General features: G+C 36.1%; 1 protein-coding gene across 3 annotated transcripts; it reads right to left on the bottom strand.

Moving 5' to 3' along the window:
• Positions 1 to 232: 232 nt before the first annotated feature.
• On the bottom strand, positions 233 to 16,926 carry glsa (glutaminase a). Of its 3 annotated transcripts, none has more exons than XM_057326265.1 (18): positions 16,513 to 16,926; positions 11,815 to 11,911; positions 11,462 to 11,580; positions 10,999 to 11,128; positions 10,790 to 10,869; positions 10,543 to 10,706; positions 10,354 to 10,412; positions 8,675 to 8,707; positions 8,522 to 8,580; positions 8,081 to 8,147; positions 7,944 to 7,994; positions 7,431 to 7,607; positions 7,198 to 7,329; positions 7,015 to 7,107; positions 4,350 to 4,411; positions 4,169 to 4,245; positions 4,017 to 4,080; positions 233 to 1,523 (listed from the first exon to the last, which is right to left on the bottom strand). In XM_057326265.1, the coding sequence occupies exons 1-18, from the start codon at positions 16,761 to 16,763 to the stop codon at positions 1,370 to 1,372; spliced, it is 1,869 nt and encodes a 622-aa protein (XP_057182248.1). In that variant the 5' UTR covers positions 16,764 to 16,926; the 3' UTR covers positions 233 to 1,369. The 3 variants fall into 3 exon arrangements, with proteins under 3 accessions (XP_057182248.1, XP_057182249.1, XP_057182250.1); XM_057326266.1 differs by having other exon boundaries at positions 11,815 to 11,905; XM_057326267.1 differs by lacking the exons at positions 233 to 1,523; positions 4,017 to 4,080; positions 4,169 to 4,245; positions 4,350 to 4,411 and adding an exon at positions 4,591 to 6,444.
• Positions 16,927 to 19,097: the final 2,171 nt, after the last annotated feature.

The following is a 19,097-nucleotide window of genomic DNA, read 5'->3' as shown; positions in this document are numbered from 1 at the left end:
ATAAAACAAAGAAACAATACAACAGTTGTTTTGCTTTGTATTATCTTTGTCTCGTCTCTTCTTTATAATTGAATAAATAACATTTCTTGTAGTTAACCATGTACACCGACACACGCACACGTTTACAAAACACAGTTACAATACTTCAACAGTAACAATAGTGTCCCACAAAAAATATTCACACAGTTGAGATCAACTCAGCTTTGGAGGTTTTTCAAGTATTCGCACATCTCTAAAACTTCGCCATTACTATAGTAAAACAATCGGTGCGATTGTCTGAATACAACGTGTGCTTACAGACAAACCAACAGTCTCAAATGGGACTATAATGCAGTTACACAACCAACATTTAGACCACTCCTGACCATAGCTGTTGTTAATACAAGTGCATGTTTTGGGATTTTTACCATGTAATGCGAATAAAACAGATCTATAAAAGTTGCTGTGTGGTTTTTTGCATACAGAACATTCTTATTCAATATAATCACATGACAACGGGTTATTGAGTTCGTTGCTTATAGCCTAACATGTTTACCAGTGTTAGTGTTGTAAACTACTTAAATTGTCAATCTCAAACATCTTACAAGTCAAATATCTTGCACAAGAACAACTACACAATTTTTGTGTTGATTTTACAGATAATTCTTCAATCAGGCGACGCCCATTTTAGATTTACAGATTGTGAAAACGTGGATTTGTTGGTTTTAAAATGACATCAATTCTAAGAACAAACATACAGCTATGTAAGTGGAATTAAATTAACAAACAAACAAACACCAAAAGCCAAATAAAAATTAAATAGTGCAAATATTTCTTAATCGAAGAACAAATTCACACAATACACAATCGATCAGAGGCAAAAAGAACAACACACATAATGAAGAAGAGCATATTTAAAGCAAAATGATTAAAAATAAAATAAAAATAGAAATTTTAATCTCACCTAATGCTGGTCAGTACTGCCGAAGCTGCTTTTCTTGGATATTTTCGATTAAATATCTATTTGACATCTTTATGCATATGAAACGAAACTTAATGTACATAAATGTACATTTACTAATATATACGTTTATATATTATATTAAGATATAGGTCTTATACCTTATATATATATATATTCAGGTGGAGTTACGGCTAAATAAGACCGTTAAGAGACTCTACATGCCTCTGTGTACAATAAAACTAAACTACAGAGGTCACACGCACGCGCACACACCACAAACACTACAAAACAGGGTTAAAGGGGGACAAACACTGTTTGTTTTGTATAGGCTGTCTTACATCAGTCTTACACGCATACATCAGACACACAGACTCACTGGAAATAAAATCTGGAGTGTTTGTTCCGTTTGAAAGGAGGAGAACATCTCTACAACATCCCGTCCAGATTCTTCTCGGCGGTCTCTTTGTCTCCATTGGCTGTGGTCTCCTTGGGGCTGTAGGTGTTGTGATAGTCCTGCAGGATTGTTACCACGTCGTGATGGCCAAAATGAGTGGCCTCGTCCATCGGAGTGTTACCCCACCTGTGCAGAAATGAAACAAGCATTTTACAGAAATAGTTCACTGAAAATGTACATTGAGTTTAATGATAAAACTTGGAGCGATGTATTGCGATTAGGGCTGTTCAACGATTAATCGCAATTAATCAGATTCAGAATTAAAGTTTGATATGTCTGTGCGCTGTGCATATTCATTTTGTATTCATAAACACATACACATATTTTTAAGAAAAATATTAGTTAACATATTCAAATATTTAACGAAATTAACGCAGCATCCTTTTATTTTGTCATCCTTTGTCTAGCGTTACATTGTATAAACAAGCTCTTATTCATGTAAAGGCCTTCAACCATTTAAAGCGGCCCTAACACACGCGGTTTCTGCCAATCTCATATTAATCTTGAGTACCTATAGAGTAGTATTGCATTCTTCGTATCTTCGAAGAGTATTTAGTTTGATCACATTTATACAGCTGTACGATTATTTCCAAAAGCATACGGCGCGTGCGGGGGACGGGGGGGGACGGGGGGGAGGAGTACGCTGAACTAAAGCACGTGCGCACCCATTGCCAACAAAACACAGACATCAGTTTCACTCACCGCATGCGGTTCATGTCCGGCATCTTTTAGCGCTGGGACGGCTCCATATATCAGTTTCAAACGATCTCCAAATCCAGCGTTATATCCACCGTTTATATAACATTCATCACCCAAATGCAGTGAACAAACAAACACCTGAACTTCACGAACAAATGCTCTCTTTCATGCACACAAGTGAAAGTGACATCTGCGCGTGCTCCTTCTCCTGCTCTCCTTGCTGCCGCGTGCTTTTCCGGGAGAATTGTCCAATAAGGGACTAAGAAAATTGGTTACGAAACAGTTTTATATGTTCGAAAAAAACTTTCCGAAACCTGTACGATCGCTGGGGGACTGTATCGAGCACAGAAATACTACGTAATACGCCCAACTCGTTTTTTGACAAGTTGACCATGTTAAGCATGAGAAGACAGCACGTTTAACATGGTAAAGAAGTCAGAATGCATGACACACCGTTGCAGCCCCCCTTTAAGCATGATTTGAAACCGTTGTTTTGACGCGTTCAGTATAGATAGACAGCTTCTAGCTGTGGGACGCGGCACAACGCACATGACAGCGGTTACGTCTGTTGTATACAGTCACAGGCTAAAGGCTGCTGCAGTGAATCTCTATCAGACAGTGCACCAGTATTAAGTTCTCTTTCGTACTTTAATGAACAAAAACCCACAAGATTATGCCAGAAAGCCCGTTTTGGCTAGCATTTTCGTAAGCACAGATTTCAGCGTGTTAAATAAAATCCTAAATGAATGCAAAGAGTTGTGAAAATGGGAGAGGCATCAGATCTGCGTTGGATCTGCTTGATCAGATCTGGTTCTTAAAGGGGCCACGTTCTTAAACCTGCTGCTGTGACTCCTGTCACTAATGTTAATCAAAGAACAAAATAAAAAAGGAATTCAATGTGTTTTGTAGCTTTAATTATGTATTTAATTTAGAATTTAGCATTAAAAACTGTAAAGTGTTTGAGAACTTAATTCAATTTCTGTATATTTCCTACTTGTTAGACATGATAGCTCACAGTTATACTGTACTTCAATGTTGAACGGCTATAATTAATGTTAAAATAAAGAAAAAATCATCAATTTATAATCAACAACAGTTGCAGTACAAATATCAGAATGTTGGCTTTCATTCATAAAATGAATGAATGAATTAATTTGGGGATTAAATGTGAAATTATTAGAATGTGAAAGTATATTTAAAAACATTTTCACAGAAAAAATGTGATTAATCAGATAAATTTTTTAATCGATTGACAGCACTAAAATATACCAGTACACAGACATACAGTATATTATTATGTAAACTCAAACTTTTATTCTGAATCTGAATAATCGTTGAACAGCCCTAATCGCGATACAAAATACGGTATGTATCGTAGAGCTATTGGCATTTTTAATGATATGATATGTGACCTGCGTTATCTTATATAATGTTTTTTTAAATGGTTTTACTGCTAAAGATGTTCTCTGTTAGTAATTCAATTTTTACTAATTTATAGATATTATTGAATTGATCAAATATCATAGTTTTTTTAATGTTTTGGAATTTGAATTGATATAAAATTTTAGTTTCATTTAAAAAAAATTATTCAAAATATTGCGATATTGTATCATGAACCCATTACCGCATTTTGTACTGAATTGTTATACCTGTTTTGTCATAACTATGTTGCTCTATTTTTTTAAACATTGGTTTAAAAGTACAAAAGTATCAAACAACATTTTAAACAAACAGTATCAAACCATATTTAGATTTACAAATCTCTTAAAAATGACAAAAATGCAAAAGATTTAATGGAATCTGGCAACCATGAGAATTTCCTTGTCTATCAGTTGTGGTTCTTCCTTTGGTAGTTTATGAAGTAATGTTAAAAAAAAACCTGCATAAAGTTCTGTGGTTGTAATAATTTAAGATATATACCTGTCTCTGGGTACTGGATTCACTTTACAGGCCTCCAATAGAAAACGCACAACTTCAGTGTGACCTAAAAACCAAAACAAAAATGAAGTCCTAAGTGCCCTAAAACAAACTGTAGTTCAGCGGATGCAGAGCTCTGGGTTTTACATTTTTACCTTCAGCTGCTGCTACATGAAGAGCCGTCCTGGAGTCATAGTCACGTTGCTCCATATCCATAGACGACAGCGCAAACCTGAACATAACACACATACATGTCAAACAAAATGCAGACACCATCAACTGTGTTTAACGTTGTAAATTACTTTACAGTAATTTATTTGTGTTGGGTCATGGTACCTCCTCAACGCAGACACGTCCCCGGTGTAGGCAGCAAACAGCAAGTTGATAACTGACTTGACCTAGAAGAAAACAGAAGAATCATTTGTGCAACATTTTCGACATAAGATTGACATCGATGGGATCCCAAAGATCCGAGTCCAAGCTGCACCAAAATGACATCAATCGAGTTATACAACAGATAGTCGAAATATGTGACAAAATGTTTGTGAATAGCAAACATCAATAACAACACATGGTAGATGATCGTTTAAAAATTGTTTATTTAAGAGTAAACCATGATGACAAAAAAATTAAAACAGGGCAAGAACTAAAATGAAAATATAACAGCAACCGAATTTTAGAGAAGATAATATTTGGGCGCAAATCATTTTTTTTATTGTTCTCATTTATATTCTATAAACATTTTGCAAAAGTAAATAACACTTCATAGATGTTAAAAAAACTAATCTTCTATAAAAGTGGTCACTGTAAACAAATTGGGTAACAAAAAAATATTTTCCTTCATTAAAATTTTCAAGACACTTCAGTGTAATTTCAAGTAATCGGTTTAATCGGCACTTCTTGCTCAATCAGTTTTGAAAATACAATTCGCAGGTTTTGGTGTCAAAGGACAATACTGACCACAAAGAGGCACAGTAGATTCAGCCATAGCAATATTTTTTTTAACAGACAATATTGTGCAAAACTGTCCAATTAAAAAAAGACAGATTGCAACGCAAAAACATTTTTTCACAGTTAGATGCAAGATCATTTTGCACTGTAACACCACTAATTATAACAGGTTTCTTCCCGTGTTATCTAATCACAGTCAACCAGTGATTTGTTCTGGTTTTCAAGTAAGTTTTCAGCATGAGTCTCTTCTAGATAAATAATAAAAAATGTTTTGTAAAACAAAATTACTATTTTGGTTGTTTAATTGTATTCAGAAAACTGCAAACGCTTGTTTTAGACACATAAGCGAACAATTGTTTACATTGAACATTTCTGACAGTACTTCAATTGACAAAAATTAAATAAAAACATTTGAGCTTGAAATAGCCATGATAAAAGCATGCACAATACAGCGATAAAACTATCAACCCTTGAATGGTGTTCATTTTGTAACTTGATGTCTGCAGCCTTAAAAATGTATGTAAAAATACATGTAAAATGCATGTGAAAGTACAAGAAACATTAACAGCATCAGTAATATTTGTCATTTACTTCTGTTAATGCATACTTATGAAAAAGGGTGCCTTTTTGCAAAAAAAGTATTAACAAGAAAAATCTGACATGGTTGAAAAACGTTGATCTTGATCGGTTTAAACGTCTTGGAAAAAAATGATTAATTGCATCCTATTTTCTTTATAAAGGTCCCACAGACGCAAACACCAAACAAGGATTACATAAAACATACAGTGAATCTCTTCTTGAGGCTTCTGAATTTATGAAACAAAACAATAAAATGTTGTTTTATGTTTTAAAGCCAGAGCGTCTCAAGCAGCATTAAACACGATTTCAAGAATTTTCAAATTGTTCATTTCAACCAATCCCACGTAGGCTATCGGTTGTCCAATCAGACTGTTTTGAAGCGCCGCAGCCACTTACAGGCTATATATTTTTAATATTTAAATAGTTTTTAAATAAACAAATAAAAAAACATGAGCCTCAAAGGTTTTTGGTATGCTCTGTACCGAAAAAAAACAACAACAACTCAAAACTTTTCACACATAGGTCCTGTTTCACAAACATACACTACTGGTCACGACTTTGACCTATTTAAAATTTGACCAAAATAAATAAAAACATCTCATGACTGTAGCAGCAGTAGTCACCAATGACGCCTTTCCTCTTTAACTCCACAAACAGGAAATACTTTTCCTCCGGTTGAGATGATTGGCTAATGGATGAACCAGATAAGTGTGCCTGTGTGTGAATGGGCGAGGGAGGGGCGTTGTCTCTTCTAGTTTCTTTCTGCTACGGTCTTCATCCTATAGACTAAAGTGGTGGAACTGTCTTCGTCCGTTTCGGAGGGGCAAACCTTTTTCCATACGTTCTCGGCGAGCGCTAGCTCCTTCTGAAGGCTCGTATAATCCATGGGTCCGAGGTTCTGCTGCTGGTTCAACCAATACGGACACGGACAGATAATCAGATTAGATCATTTCATCACAGGATTTCCTGCTTGGATTAGTATGGATGGCAGAGAAATATAGAAACGGTGAAAGTGATTTGAGAAACAGTTTAGCGTAAATGTTACCGCAAAAAAAAAACGTATTAACGTCAATCCCAGTAAGCACATGTACGCAGGGCGAGAAGTAAAATATGTAGCATCGAAAATCAAGGATGTTAGTTGTGTAGAAGCAAAGAGAGAAAAGCAGTACCCTTGTCCTCCAGCAGGGGGAGTGCAAGAAAAATGTACGCTTGTTAAAAGTAATAAAGACGTGACAATGCAGGTTAAACTCATAGCATGATTTGGTTTGTCAGTACACACACACACACACACACACACACACACACACACACACACACACACACGCACGCACGCACAATGGACAATATGCAGTAGATCATAATGTTTATTACATTGCAGAAAAGAGCAAATCTGGACAATGATAACCAAAGGGGGCGGGTCTTAGTAGATTACACACCCTTGTTGCACCCAGTGAAAATATCTGTCACTCACCCGCTGTTCTCCACCCTCTCTGCGCGGATCCAGTTTCTTGGCAAAGTGACGTAAATTGTCATAGTTGTGGAAATTAAAAAGCTGGACCAGATCCTGCGAGAAAATAAAAAGCCAAGCATTACGTCAATAATTAATAAGTGAAGGAAACTCACAATTCTGGCTTTAAAGAGGATAAAGTAGTACCGTGCAGAACTGGATGCCGCGCACGCTGTTACCCAGTTTATCAAGCGGAGGCGACCAACACATGACACCCATCACATTGGGCACTACCAGTAGGATGCCTCCAGCAACGCCCGATTTGGCCGGAAGACCAACCTAAAATAAAGTATGACAAAACACGTACAGTATAAGAACATAGAAAAAACTTATTATCGTTAACATTTTTAAAGATGGTTTTTTTTCGTGCGAAAACGTACATGGAAAGCAAATTGTCCGGAGAAGTCATACATGCCGCAAGAGTGCATGAGACTCAGAGTGTCCCTCACGGCCTCCGGGTTCAACACACGCTCGCCCGTGATTGGACAGAAGCCGCCGTTGGCTAGGGTCGCCGCCATGACGCTGGCGCTTTCACAGGTCACTTCGATAGAGCACAACTGTACACGAACCAACAACACGGTCAGTCATGTTCTGATATCCTTGCAGTTAACTTAAAATATCTTTGCAATAAAATTAATTTACATTTTCAATTCTTACAATTCCTTAATATTTCAATTGATATTAACAGTTCTGTCCATTTTACTGAGAATATTACAAAATAAAATCACTTTGCATTTACATTATAAACATACGTTATACAGTATATTGTGTCCCGCGTACTACAGTACACATCACTCTTAATTACGTAGCTAACAAGCCTGTCAAATCCTGCGTGTCTAAAAACAACTTTTCTCAAGCAGACACACTGTTTAAAAGGAATGTCTTTTACTGACCTGGAAGTAAAGATCCAGGATGGAAGTCATATCTGTACCCTCTGGAAAACACTGTAGGTTTGGAAAACATATACAGTAAATGCCCATTTGATTTTTAAACGCCATGTAATAATGATAAAAATTGTATACTTTCATACCTTCTTTTCCTTCAGGTAGTAACCGATTGCGAAGTTTCTATCACCTGACAGTCTCTCAGACTGAAACCTGCCAATCACACAAATTCATTTTAAGGACACATCTCAAAATTAACCAATTTATTTATTAAAATCTACAATCTGTATTTTTTAAATAAAAATAAATAGTTATCGAGACAGTGTCTTACAAAAGTGTCTTACAATGGCATGATTCACAACGAAAACTTAAAACTGTCAGATTTCGTTGTAAATGTTTTTTTTAAACACACCTAAGGAAAAGTTCGTAAAGTAACCTGCATTTTAAGAATTTAACACAGATGGCGATGTAGAGACAAAAGTTAAGGATTGCACATTTTATATACTAAATGTTAATTTGCTGTAAACAAAAAACTTTACCGATGTAAGAAAAATACTGATTTTATTGTATAAATGAATAAAACTTACGTAGCATTGCTGAAACCAACATACTCGTTTCCTGCCAACTTCTTCATAAAGTTCATCACCTACAACAACACAGTTGCTGTAATTTACCACCAAAGTCCTAATCACAAATTAAACTATAAAACCCTTAAGAGAAATGACAAAAATTGTACTCACATAGTCGAATTTCTCAGCGTTGCCAGCACCTTGCTGTAAGTCAAAAACAAAGAGTATAAATGCAAATATCTCACGGCCGATATAACCTTGTTCACACGCACAACCTTCTGAATGCATAGCCATACAATTCAAAGAAAAATTATTAAACTACCGCATTCTGTACACGTATACTAGAAACAGAAATGCTATGCAATTAAGTTTGCACGCTATGCTTATGCTATGTTACGCTTAAAAAAATAAGAGGCAGACGATTTCAAATGAAGCAAGATAAAATTTCATACAAAATGTAGCTTGTTTTGATTTGTGTAACTTTAATTTGTGTCATTCAAAGAATAAAGGCAAAGGGTGATTGTGTGTGAGTAAATGATATTGCTGTGGAATCACAAAATGCAAAATGTTAAGAGGGGGTCAGACAAAACAGCTAAAACTAACTCAAATGTAAACGGTGTTTTCTACAAGTTTGTTTTAGTAGTTTAGTATTTTGCGAAACTTTAGAAGTGTGTAATGCATATAAGAGGTTCTAAAAAAAAGTTTTTTCCACATTGAAGAAATGTTTATTGAAAGTACTGCGTCTTGCTAAATATCGTAAGACAAGAGGTTATTAAAAAGTAAAAAAAAATCGTTCGAATTTAAAATGACATTTTATTTTAAAACAAAAACAAAGCTTGATTGTTGTTTCCCACAGGCATTAAACAAAAAAGTCTATCAGATAGTAGAGAAATGAATTTGCCTTATGCTAACGTAGCCTAGCATTAGCTTTAGTTTGCAATTTGTTCAATGAGGAAAAATAAATGAAAGGGAAATTACCAATGTCATTGACCTGTTGGGAGGGTCATAATTTCCCACAGTTCCTAATGCTGTAAAATACGCAACAACAATAAAAACCACACAAATCCTTTACACAGACATCACACATTACCACCCCGACAGGCTTGAGAAACATTTCATGCACGGTATTTACCTTAAAATGTTGTCACATAATAACTAAAAATGTTATAAAAATCTGATCATGTTTGTACTTTGTTCATAAGAACTTAGTGCTTTGTGTAACAAAGCCCTGTGTGAAAATTAATTTTATTGTAGGATTTAGCACCAAAACAATGCCCATTGTTGTCATACATATATTTATTTTGCTATCCCGAGTAGTTTTGCTAGTTGCATTTTATAATCTGGATTTGGCATTGTTCGCCGTTCATTTTTGGTATTGACACAACTTGAAACTTTACAAACTCTACAAATGACAAAATGAATTCGAATATCAACTGAAAAAGAAACCCGATAATCTAATGCTGGAGACATTTATGTTTTAAACAGCTTTTTCTCCTAACTGAGCCCATGTCTTCCATTGTGATAAATCACATTTCCCTCTTGAATTTATAACCATCATGGCTCTCTCTCTCCAAACCCAACTTCCTCTTCCTGTTCTTTCTCTCTTCAATATAATCCTTTCAGAGTGATTACTCATAACCTTAATCTCAGATGAGAGAATATAATCAGATTAAATTCCACGTTCTCTCTGATCCTCACAAACATTATCTAACACATCATCAAAACATTTTAGGTTATTAAATGTGGAAAAAAAACAGGAATTCTGTTGAACTTTTGACACATTTTGTAGGCGGCACAGGTTCCCATTTATCAACACAGTAGAAGGTTGAGAAGATAAAAATGCGATTTACCTTGAGGAGGGATGTACACACTATAGCGCCGGCGTTTACCATGGGATTGTGAGGTTTATCTGGAAAAATACGTTCAATGAGTATACGGGGTGCACTGTATGTTGCAATCGCAAAATATATTTAATAGTACAAATGTTTTTTTTCTACACTTATCACCAGAAAGAGATTTCAACAATGAGATCGTCTCACCATCTTCATCAAGGAAGAGTTTGTTGAACCGAAGACCGCTGGGCTCTTTTCCTATAAAACGGTGTACGTAATCGGTGCCATGGTCGTGAACCGCGATGGCATACTTTAAGGGTTTCACACACGACTGCAGACAAAATGGAACTTTCGTGTCACCTGCCGTGTATCTGTGAATAGAAAAGACGAAAGCAAACTTTTTTACAAACACGAAGAAAAAATGAAAACAAAAAAACAAAAAGCAAAAGTTCACCGTTGGCCATCTACAGTGCAGAGTGAAACCGCCCAAAGATTCGGACTAAATTTTGCTAGCTGAGGAATGTAGTCCGCCACCTACGACACAAACGCAACAAAACAGAGTTTGTATCTCAAAACAAAAACACAATTCGTAAACAAAAAACGTTGACAGCTCATCTTATTATCTTCTAAGAAATAACTGTTTTCGTTTGTCGTTGGACACACCTGGCCGCCTGAGAGCGATTTAGCGCTCTCGTAAATTTGATCGATGTGGGAGGTGAACGACTGAAAGTCGGGAATGACGAACTTCTTGCGGAAAGCCTGAGTCAGCAGCACGATATTGCTTTGCACACACCTGCGAGGTACAAATAAAGGTCAGACAAAATTCGACACTAAAAGATTCAACAGCTTTAGGAAAACAACGTAAATAATTCATAAGCTCTGGGACTAATATAGAAAAAAAGACTTCTGAACACCGGAACAAGTTCTTACTTACAGAAACTCAGTTAAGGACAAAACTTGTTGATCATGCTTAAGAAGAAACAGTTTTTTATGCCATCTGTAGATATTAAAGGTGTTGGCTAAATGCCTTGTAACTACGGCTTTCGCATTCTTCAAAAACAACAAAATGTTATGGTTATAATAAACATTTTTCATTCTAAAATTTAATGTTAAGTTAAATGTTTACTTTTTAAACAGGTGTCGATCCAGTGCGCCGTCTGACGTGGTTTTTAGTGTGACCTTCAACATCTCCATGCACTCCTTAAGGCGAGGGTCTCCAGTACGCAGACCAGTGGATTTCAACGCCTGAAAAACATGACCGTAAATGTACAATATTTATACAAACCTACAATCAGAAATGTAACTGTGTTATTTTATTTATTATAAAATTATTAGAATTAGTTTCACTATTGTAAATCACGAGCTGTTTGTATTAGGAGGAGGGACAACTGTGGGAAGATCAATATTTGCAGTTACAGGGAGAGATATGATAGCAACGGCCTTGTCCTCCTTCCCCTGTTAGTGTGTGTGTGATTTTACCGTGGTAAATTTGTGTGCTGGAATTTTCTCCTGACCCTCTGCGATGGTGTAGAACAGGAGATCTTCCAGGCTGGGCAAAATGCCTGCCTTCCTTCTTCTGTGACATAAACAGATAAGCAAAGCAGGTGAGATTGTACCAAATATTTCAAATGTTGTTATTAGGGAACATGTTAACACATTACTCTTAAAATGTCAGGCAGTTGGGTTCACATTAATAGTAAAGTAATACGTTTTTTTATCCAAAGTAATAAAATAAAAGCATTTCTTTAAAAAGAAACCCTTCTGACAAACCAAGACATTTTTCCTCTAAAAAAGGTTAGTAAGTACTTCAAGAACAGAACTCCTACAAAAGTGACATTTGTTAAACATTCAGACACATTTAGCATAAAGCGCAATTCAGAAGTGCAAACAATACATTGCATTGTGGGATAGCTACAGCATTCCACACCAAGCATAAAACAGCTTTGATAAAAAATTATATTCTGACTGTAAATAATCCAGAAATCATCACTCAATCTGTACACTAACATAAATCTCAAGGGTAAAGTTACTCATGGGTTAAAACAAATGAAAGTTTAATGTGGTTCTTGAACACAGAACAGGGAAAAATAATAATAATAATCGCACCGTTTTGCAGGAGTTACAACAAAGCAAGAAACGATGCAAAAAGAAAAACATTTATGGAAAAAAAGTCCAAAGAAAACAGAAAACACATACTTACACAACAAATGCAAAGCAAGCAGTCCAACCAGATGGGAAAGAAAACAATACAGAAATGAATGACTCATCTAGCTATCTAAAACAATTTGTATATATTTAAAACAAAATAAGACACACAATTGCATAAACATGTATGACCAATGACTTCACAATGTTGCAAAACATTCAAAAACAGACTTTATTTAAATGCATAAAAGCTCATTTAAAAATGCCAAAAAATTAATTAAATCGGCACGATTTTCTTTTCCCCCCAGAAGAAATATCACCAACCTTTATGTGATTATTTTATGATAATTTGTGCAATGACCATATGGCAGCCTGTTTGGTTTGCATTTTTAATTAGGTGGTATCTAATCTTTCTTTAGCAGATGCTCGCTCTACAAGGCCAAAAAACACAGATTTTCTGTTAACTTTGAGACTGTATGATTCTAAAGAAGCTGTATATATAAAATAAACAAATTTATATTAAAAAAAATCAAAAGTGCAATACAACTTGACAATAGCCATTTTTATTGATTTCCTCATTTTCAAATACTATTAAGAGACACCACATTACAATTTATTAAAAGCCAACACAAACTTGAACCCAATAATCTCAAAATGGTCAAATACTTGACCTGGCATATCAGTAAACTACAAGCATGAACTATTGAAAAAAGATTAGCAGTGAACCAAAAATACTCCCTAAACCATTTCACACTAATCCAAGGACAGCTCAGATGATGACCATTTTACCAACACCACAATAGCATCTGCTCTGCGGTTTACCGTGAGAAGTCATCCTGACACAACAAACTAGGACACGTATGCTAGCGAAAGCAAACGCCCCTCCCAGACTGAATTTAAGCCTTCACTTCCTAGCAAACAACTGATCCCTGTTAATGCACAGGCGCCAAACAGACTATGACATAACTATACATGTACACACAAACATAAACACACACACATCATTAGATTTGAGGTATGCTTAATTTTACAGTACACTTGTATACTTAAAAATGTGAAATTACACGTTTTTATATCACCCTTTTTGCTTTTTTAAAATGATTTTCCAAGTAAATTATTTGCAGTGTACCGCAAAGTGTTAATAAAAAAACACCATGGTACATACGTATACAATTCCTATATTACAAAAAAGTGTTTGTGTTTAATACGAGCAAGAAATACAAATGGATATATGGGGGAGGGTTTGTCGTCCTTGAGGGAATGACGTTTCTCGCAATACTTTGGGGACTAATTTATCCGCAGAAAGAAAGCTACATCTGACAAGACCTCCCTTAGGGAACACTGAAAAACTAATGTATAGATAAATCATATACATATTTGTGTTCTTTCATTTTTGTTTTCTTTTATGATTTTGGGCTAATTTGTAGTCATTACAGTTGGTTAAATAAAATATAGCCAAGTTAACATGTGTATCTCAAAGGAATTTGTTGCTATTTTACGAGGTGGCTAATTCGCATGGATTTCTATCTTTTGAATCGTACAAAAACGTACAATTACTCGAAAAAAGCAATATTGAAGTCCCACCCCTAAACCTAACGTTACTGGTGCGAAAGGGAATCGTACTAAAATATAAGAGTTTTGAGATGTGTGAATTCATACGAATTAGCTAAATTTAGCCACCTCAAAAATAGTTACGTTTTTGCCGTGATATTGTGTTGGAATATGCAAGTTAGGGAACTGATCACCTGGAAGTGAGATGATTCTACAGTATAACAATGTCTTCATTATCTTCTTCCGCCTCAAGGAGAATCGATCGAACACCCGGCAAACAGCTGACAATTTCACAGACTTGCGCACATACAAGCTATCGTAAAATTCTGCACAACCGAAAAGCTAAAACAAAGTTTTTTTTCACCTAGAACAAAAAATAACTAGACCAATAACTAGCATCCAAACCAATAGACGATAACATCGTTTATTTTGAGTTTGTTAGTGTTCCTCTGTTTATAGTTAAAGTTGTTTTAAAACTTTATCTTTATAGTTATCGTTAAAACTGAAACTCTGTTTCTAAAATACACACACAAACAATGAAATAATACATCTTGATCTTCCAATATAAACTAGACAAGATGCCTGGCATTACATCTGACCAAAGAAGATTTTTCGCTGCGGGCATAACTTGGCAGGATTCCAGCACAGCAGTGCCATGCAAACTGTGCCAGCATGACTCACCCATCCGTCACGACGGATAAACCTCCTGTGTCAGCGAGTTTGCGTGAGCCGATTCATTCGAATCCCGTGCTAGTGTTTTGCGTTCTTTAGCATTACAAAATCATCTCTGCATAACAGTATCTACATCACATGGTTGCTAAGGCTTTATGGGTGGTTGCTAAGTAGATGTTTCAGGACCACTTTTAAAGCCCAACCCTGTATCAACATCTCTGTGATATTCTAACCTCTCCTTTGATCCAGTCTGGCTTTTGCAGACATTTGTTTGGTGTGTGAATGAAGCTAGAACGGGGCGTGCTCATCGCCCTCTGGGACCTGACACCACGAATTAGACTGTGAAGAACAAGAGCAAAGCTTTGGTATTGTGCCAAAGTGCATTAAATGATACTCACAGACACAATGCAAGAGAGAGCGAGAATGATTTAAAGAAGGGAGAAAGACAGAGAGAGGGCGAGAGAGATTAAAGGAGTTGTTCACCTTTAAATTCAAAATGAAAATGCTGTCATCATTTACACAACCGCTTGTCATTTCAAACCTGTATGACTTTCTTTTTTCTGCAGAACACAAAAGATATTTTGAAAAATGTTGGTAACAGAACAGCACAGCCCCCCCCCATTCACTTCTATTGTAACCAATGCAAGTGAATGGGGGGCTGTTAACGACATTCTTCAAAAATATTTTTTTTTGTGTTCTGCCGAAGTAAGGAAGTCATACAGGTTTGAAATGACAAGAGGGTGAGTAAATGATTTTGAAGTTGAACTACTCCTTTAAAAAGGGTATCAGATTCACATCCGTGTGAACTGTGAACTGTTGATGTGTTCAATCAATGAACCAATCAGCTGTGTTAAAAAGGGAGGGTCTCTCTGGACACAGCATCTCTGGATGTGAGGTTGCCGTTGACAACCGGCTTGTGCAGTCCTCCAACAGAGAGAGAGAGAGAGAGAGCGAGAGCGAGAGCGAGAGCGAGAGAGAGAGGCCTGCCTGTCCCTTCAAGGACAAATACACATTCCATGCATACCAAATGAATGAATAGATTATAAAAACACAAACGATAGTATGGGCATCTCGAAAACAAGTCATAAGTTTATCAATAAGTTTACCCTGGCCCTCGTGTTTTCTGGAAAAAAAATGGTTTCAACATTACTCAATCTAGAGAGCTTCCGTTTCAGAAACAGGAAGTGGGTAATATGAACTAAAAGATGAAGGGCATTTAATTAAATTAATCATGTCTGTGACTGATTTATTACATGGAAAGGGACAATAAATACTTTTGTATCAGTCGATAAAGCAAAACCTATTAGAACAAGTATCCAGATTTTCATACACACATAGACATTAAAGAGGACAGACCCTGCTCCATGTTCAGAATAGTTGTTTATAAAGCTGTAAAATGAATTCCTGCCTTAAAGAAATAATTAAAAAACACTCTTTAACAAGCCTATTCTTAAAAACGACAACATGATGATGATATTTACACAGAAGCTCACAGAGGACCAGGGCCCTTGGGAATTTGACCCTTATCCTTTGTACAAGACGTACCACTGTGCATCCTTATCTACAACATTTGTCATGTAATCAATCAAAAAATAAAAATAACGGGATATTTATATGATAAAACCAGCATTTTTATGACGTAGGGAGTCAGTTGGTTATGCCGGGTCACTGAGAATGAATGAATGAATGGGATTCATCACATTTGTTAAAGCGAAACCAAACCTGCCGTCACTACCAAACGATGCTTTAACAAACTGCACGTGCCATTGACGTTTATACGTGGTCTGATTCATCAAACACGCTACTCACTTCTCCGTGGACGCATTTTTCTGGGCTTGGTCGGCCGCGTCCGTCTGGGTGCACAGAGCGCGTCTAACCGGAGACGCGCATCCTCCTCCGGCGCCGGAGACGCGCCTCCAGGACACCGGCCGCGTACCGGCGGCGCCGATGGAGCGAGATGCGACTTTCGTTATATTATCTGTATTACTGCTATTCAATATGCGCTTCAGATTTGGTTTACAAAAGTCCTTTAACGCCGCCGAGAACCTAAACTGTAACATTTCAAACTCAAACAGGCTAAATAAAGAGCGGTGTTTTCGGCGAGTGTACTGGTAACGTATTTTATTTTAAAATGTGGTTATCCGAAAATCCTTTATTCGTGAGAGTCGTGCCGGTTTCTTCCCTCGTTGCTCCTATTCGGTGTGTTTTCACGCAACGGAATAAGACCCGCCCGTTGAAGCAATACTCGCGTTCTATTGGCCCGCGTGACGTCATTCTCAGCGCTGGTTGGCTCATGCGTGAATCAATCATTGTGACGTACATCACTGCCTTAGCTGGCGAGAGGCTGGTCGTGTCGTGATGAACGACCTGTGGCGTACTGGTAACTGCGCAGTAAGCACTGGTTATTAATTAAAAGCGGAAAAGTTCTTATTAAACCGTAGTATGATGCAGTAGGCGATCTAAGTTTTATATCGATACAGAAAAGTCGTGTGCTTTATACAATATACAAACTATTTCTACGTCAATAGTAAGAGTAGTATGGTAGTACGCAGCATCAGAGTAGCCAATGGTGAGCGTCCGCACGTCGGCATTTCTTAAAGGTTTATGTTTAACACAGTGACATTTCGATGCTTATGTTTTCGTTGGTTTAGCCCCTATTATTTTGAACGATCCAACTTTATTTAAAAAATCTATAAGTAATTGAATAACAAAAGTGTTGCATTACAAATGTCTGTATACATGTATTTGACGTTATTTAACATGGTATTCTAAGGATATGAATGTCAACGAATATGTAATTACATAACGGTTTTAATTCGGTTTGGTGGCGTAAGGAACACCGTTTCCTGGTTCAAGCATCTATTTATTTCAAGCGGGGCTACAGCTTAAACGGCTGTAAATGAGCACTGTTTACTCACATCGCATATTTATTTGAATAAATAATGAAAAATGAATCACTGACTGGCCATGTGGGATTTCGTTATGAAGATAAATGTTAGGATCGTGGTTTTACTATTGTTTTACAGCTCGCCATGAGCGTATATTAGCATTTTTTGTTGTTTGCCTCTACTAGCGTTTTATTGAGCGTTTGGCCCCGGAAACAGTATGTTTTTTTTTTTTTGAGATCTTGAAAATTACAATATTAAACAGATCCAACAAAGGAACATACAAAGAGGAAAAGAAACAGAAGAAAAAAACGAAAAAACAAACAAACAAACAAACAAAACATGTATTTCTTCTCCTTCCTATGGACAAATTCTAAATACAAAAAAAGAAAAGAGCATACGTAGAAACACTGTATTATAAAAACAGGCGGGATATTAAACTGAAAAAAACGTCTCCATAAATTTTAACAACTTGTCTTTTTTTGTGTTATTTATAAGCAATAGAGATTTTTTTAAAATCTCCAATTCTAACAAAAATAAATTGCAGCTAAGTGCAGATTTTACAAATTTTTGTCTATGAATATAATATTTGCCATGTAAAATATAGGCCGGAAACAGTATATGACCTTCCATTTATGGTGGTGCGTGACGTCAGACTTAACAACCGAATACCTTTGGTTGTTTTGCCACCTAGTGGACATCCTGAGAAGTTACATGGCTTAACCCCGAACACACTTTTTATTATTTTAAAATGTTCTTAATTTGGTAGTTTATTAGATCATATTTTTCTTGTCTTATTTTCTGTAAGTCAATATCTTACTGTTTTGTGATTAATGCAGTACTTAAATCTCAGGGGAATTATAAAGTACGTAGAGTACATCCAGATGAACTCATCTGAACCCGCCCACACACCCTCACGCACAAACCGTATGTTTCATCCATTCCATATAGACAAGCTCACATATCGTGTTTAACAAAGATCAGGAAACACACATTTATGGTTAACCCCAGTCGTGTAGGAGAGGCCTCGTGGGAAATCATGCTGTCAAGCCAAAACAGTTCAAGAGGCCGTTGAACCTTGACGCTATTATACTTTCACCATCAGTTACTTCCCTAACTTTTAACAGTTACTTCATCCCTGTTTCCTATTTCCGGCTAAGCAAGTGTACATACCCTTACAAAAACAAAAAATAAAAAGTTGATTTTATTAAATATACTTAAGTTCAAGTATTTGTAAGTATACTTCATGAGGTGAGTATACTATATGCACTAGTAGTGTAAATGCAGTATTTCAATAGTTCTTGGGAATAATTCAGTCTAGTATTTCGTATACAAAGTACAATTTGAAGTATACTTTTAGTAAACTACTACTTAGGTACACTTAACAGTACACTTTTACTTTACTATTGATATATTATTTATATTACATTCATCCTATATAAACGTGAACATGTAAGTTTATAAGTTGCCTATGTAAACTATGTGAAAAAGTATTTAATGACGCAGCTA

Source organism: Triplophysa rosa, linkage group LG25 (assembly GCF_024868665.1).
Source record: "Triplophysa rosa linkage group LG25, Trosa_1v2, whole genome shotgun sequence".
NCBI lineage: Eukaryota > Metazoa > Chordata > Actinopteri > Cypriniformes > Nemacheilidae > Triplophysa > Triplophysa rosa.
The sequence above is the reverse complement of the archived record's forward strand: the minus strand, read 5'-3'. Positions and strand labels throughout refer to the sequence as shown.

Coding starts and splice junctions, on each gene's coding strand:
- glsa (XM_057326265.1), bottom strand. CDS start 16,763: ATGTTACAGTTTAGGTTCTCGGCGGCGTTAAAGGACTTTTGTAAACCA. Junction 10,413..10,542: donor ACTCTTCCTTGATGAAGATG/GTGAGACGATCT, acceptor GTATTTTTCCAG/ATAAACCTCACAATCCCATG. Junction 7,995..8,080: donor ACTACCTGAAGGAAAAGAAG/GTATGAAAGTAT, acceptor CCAAACCTACAG/TGTTTTCCAGAGGGTACAGA.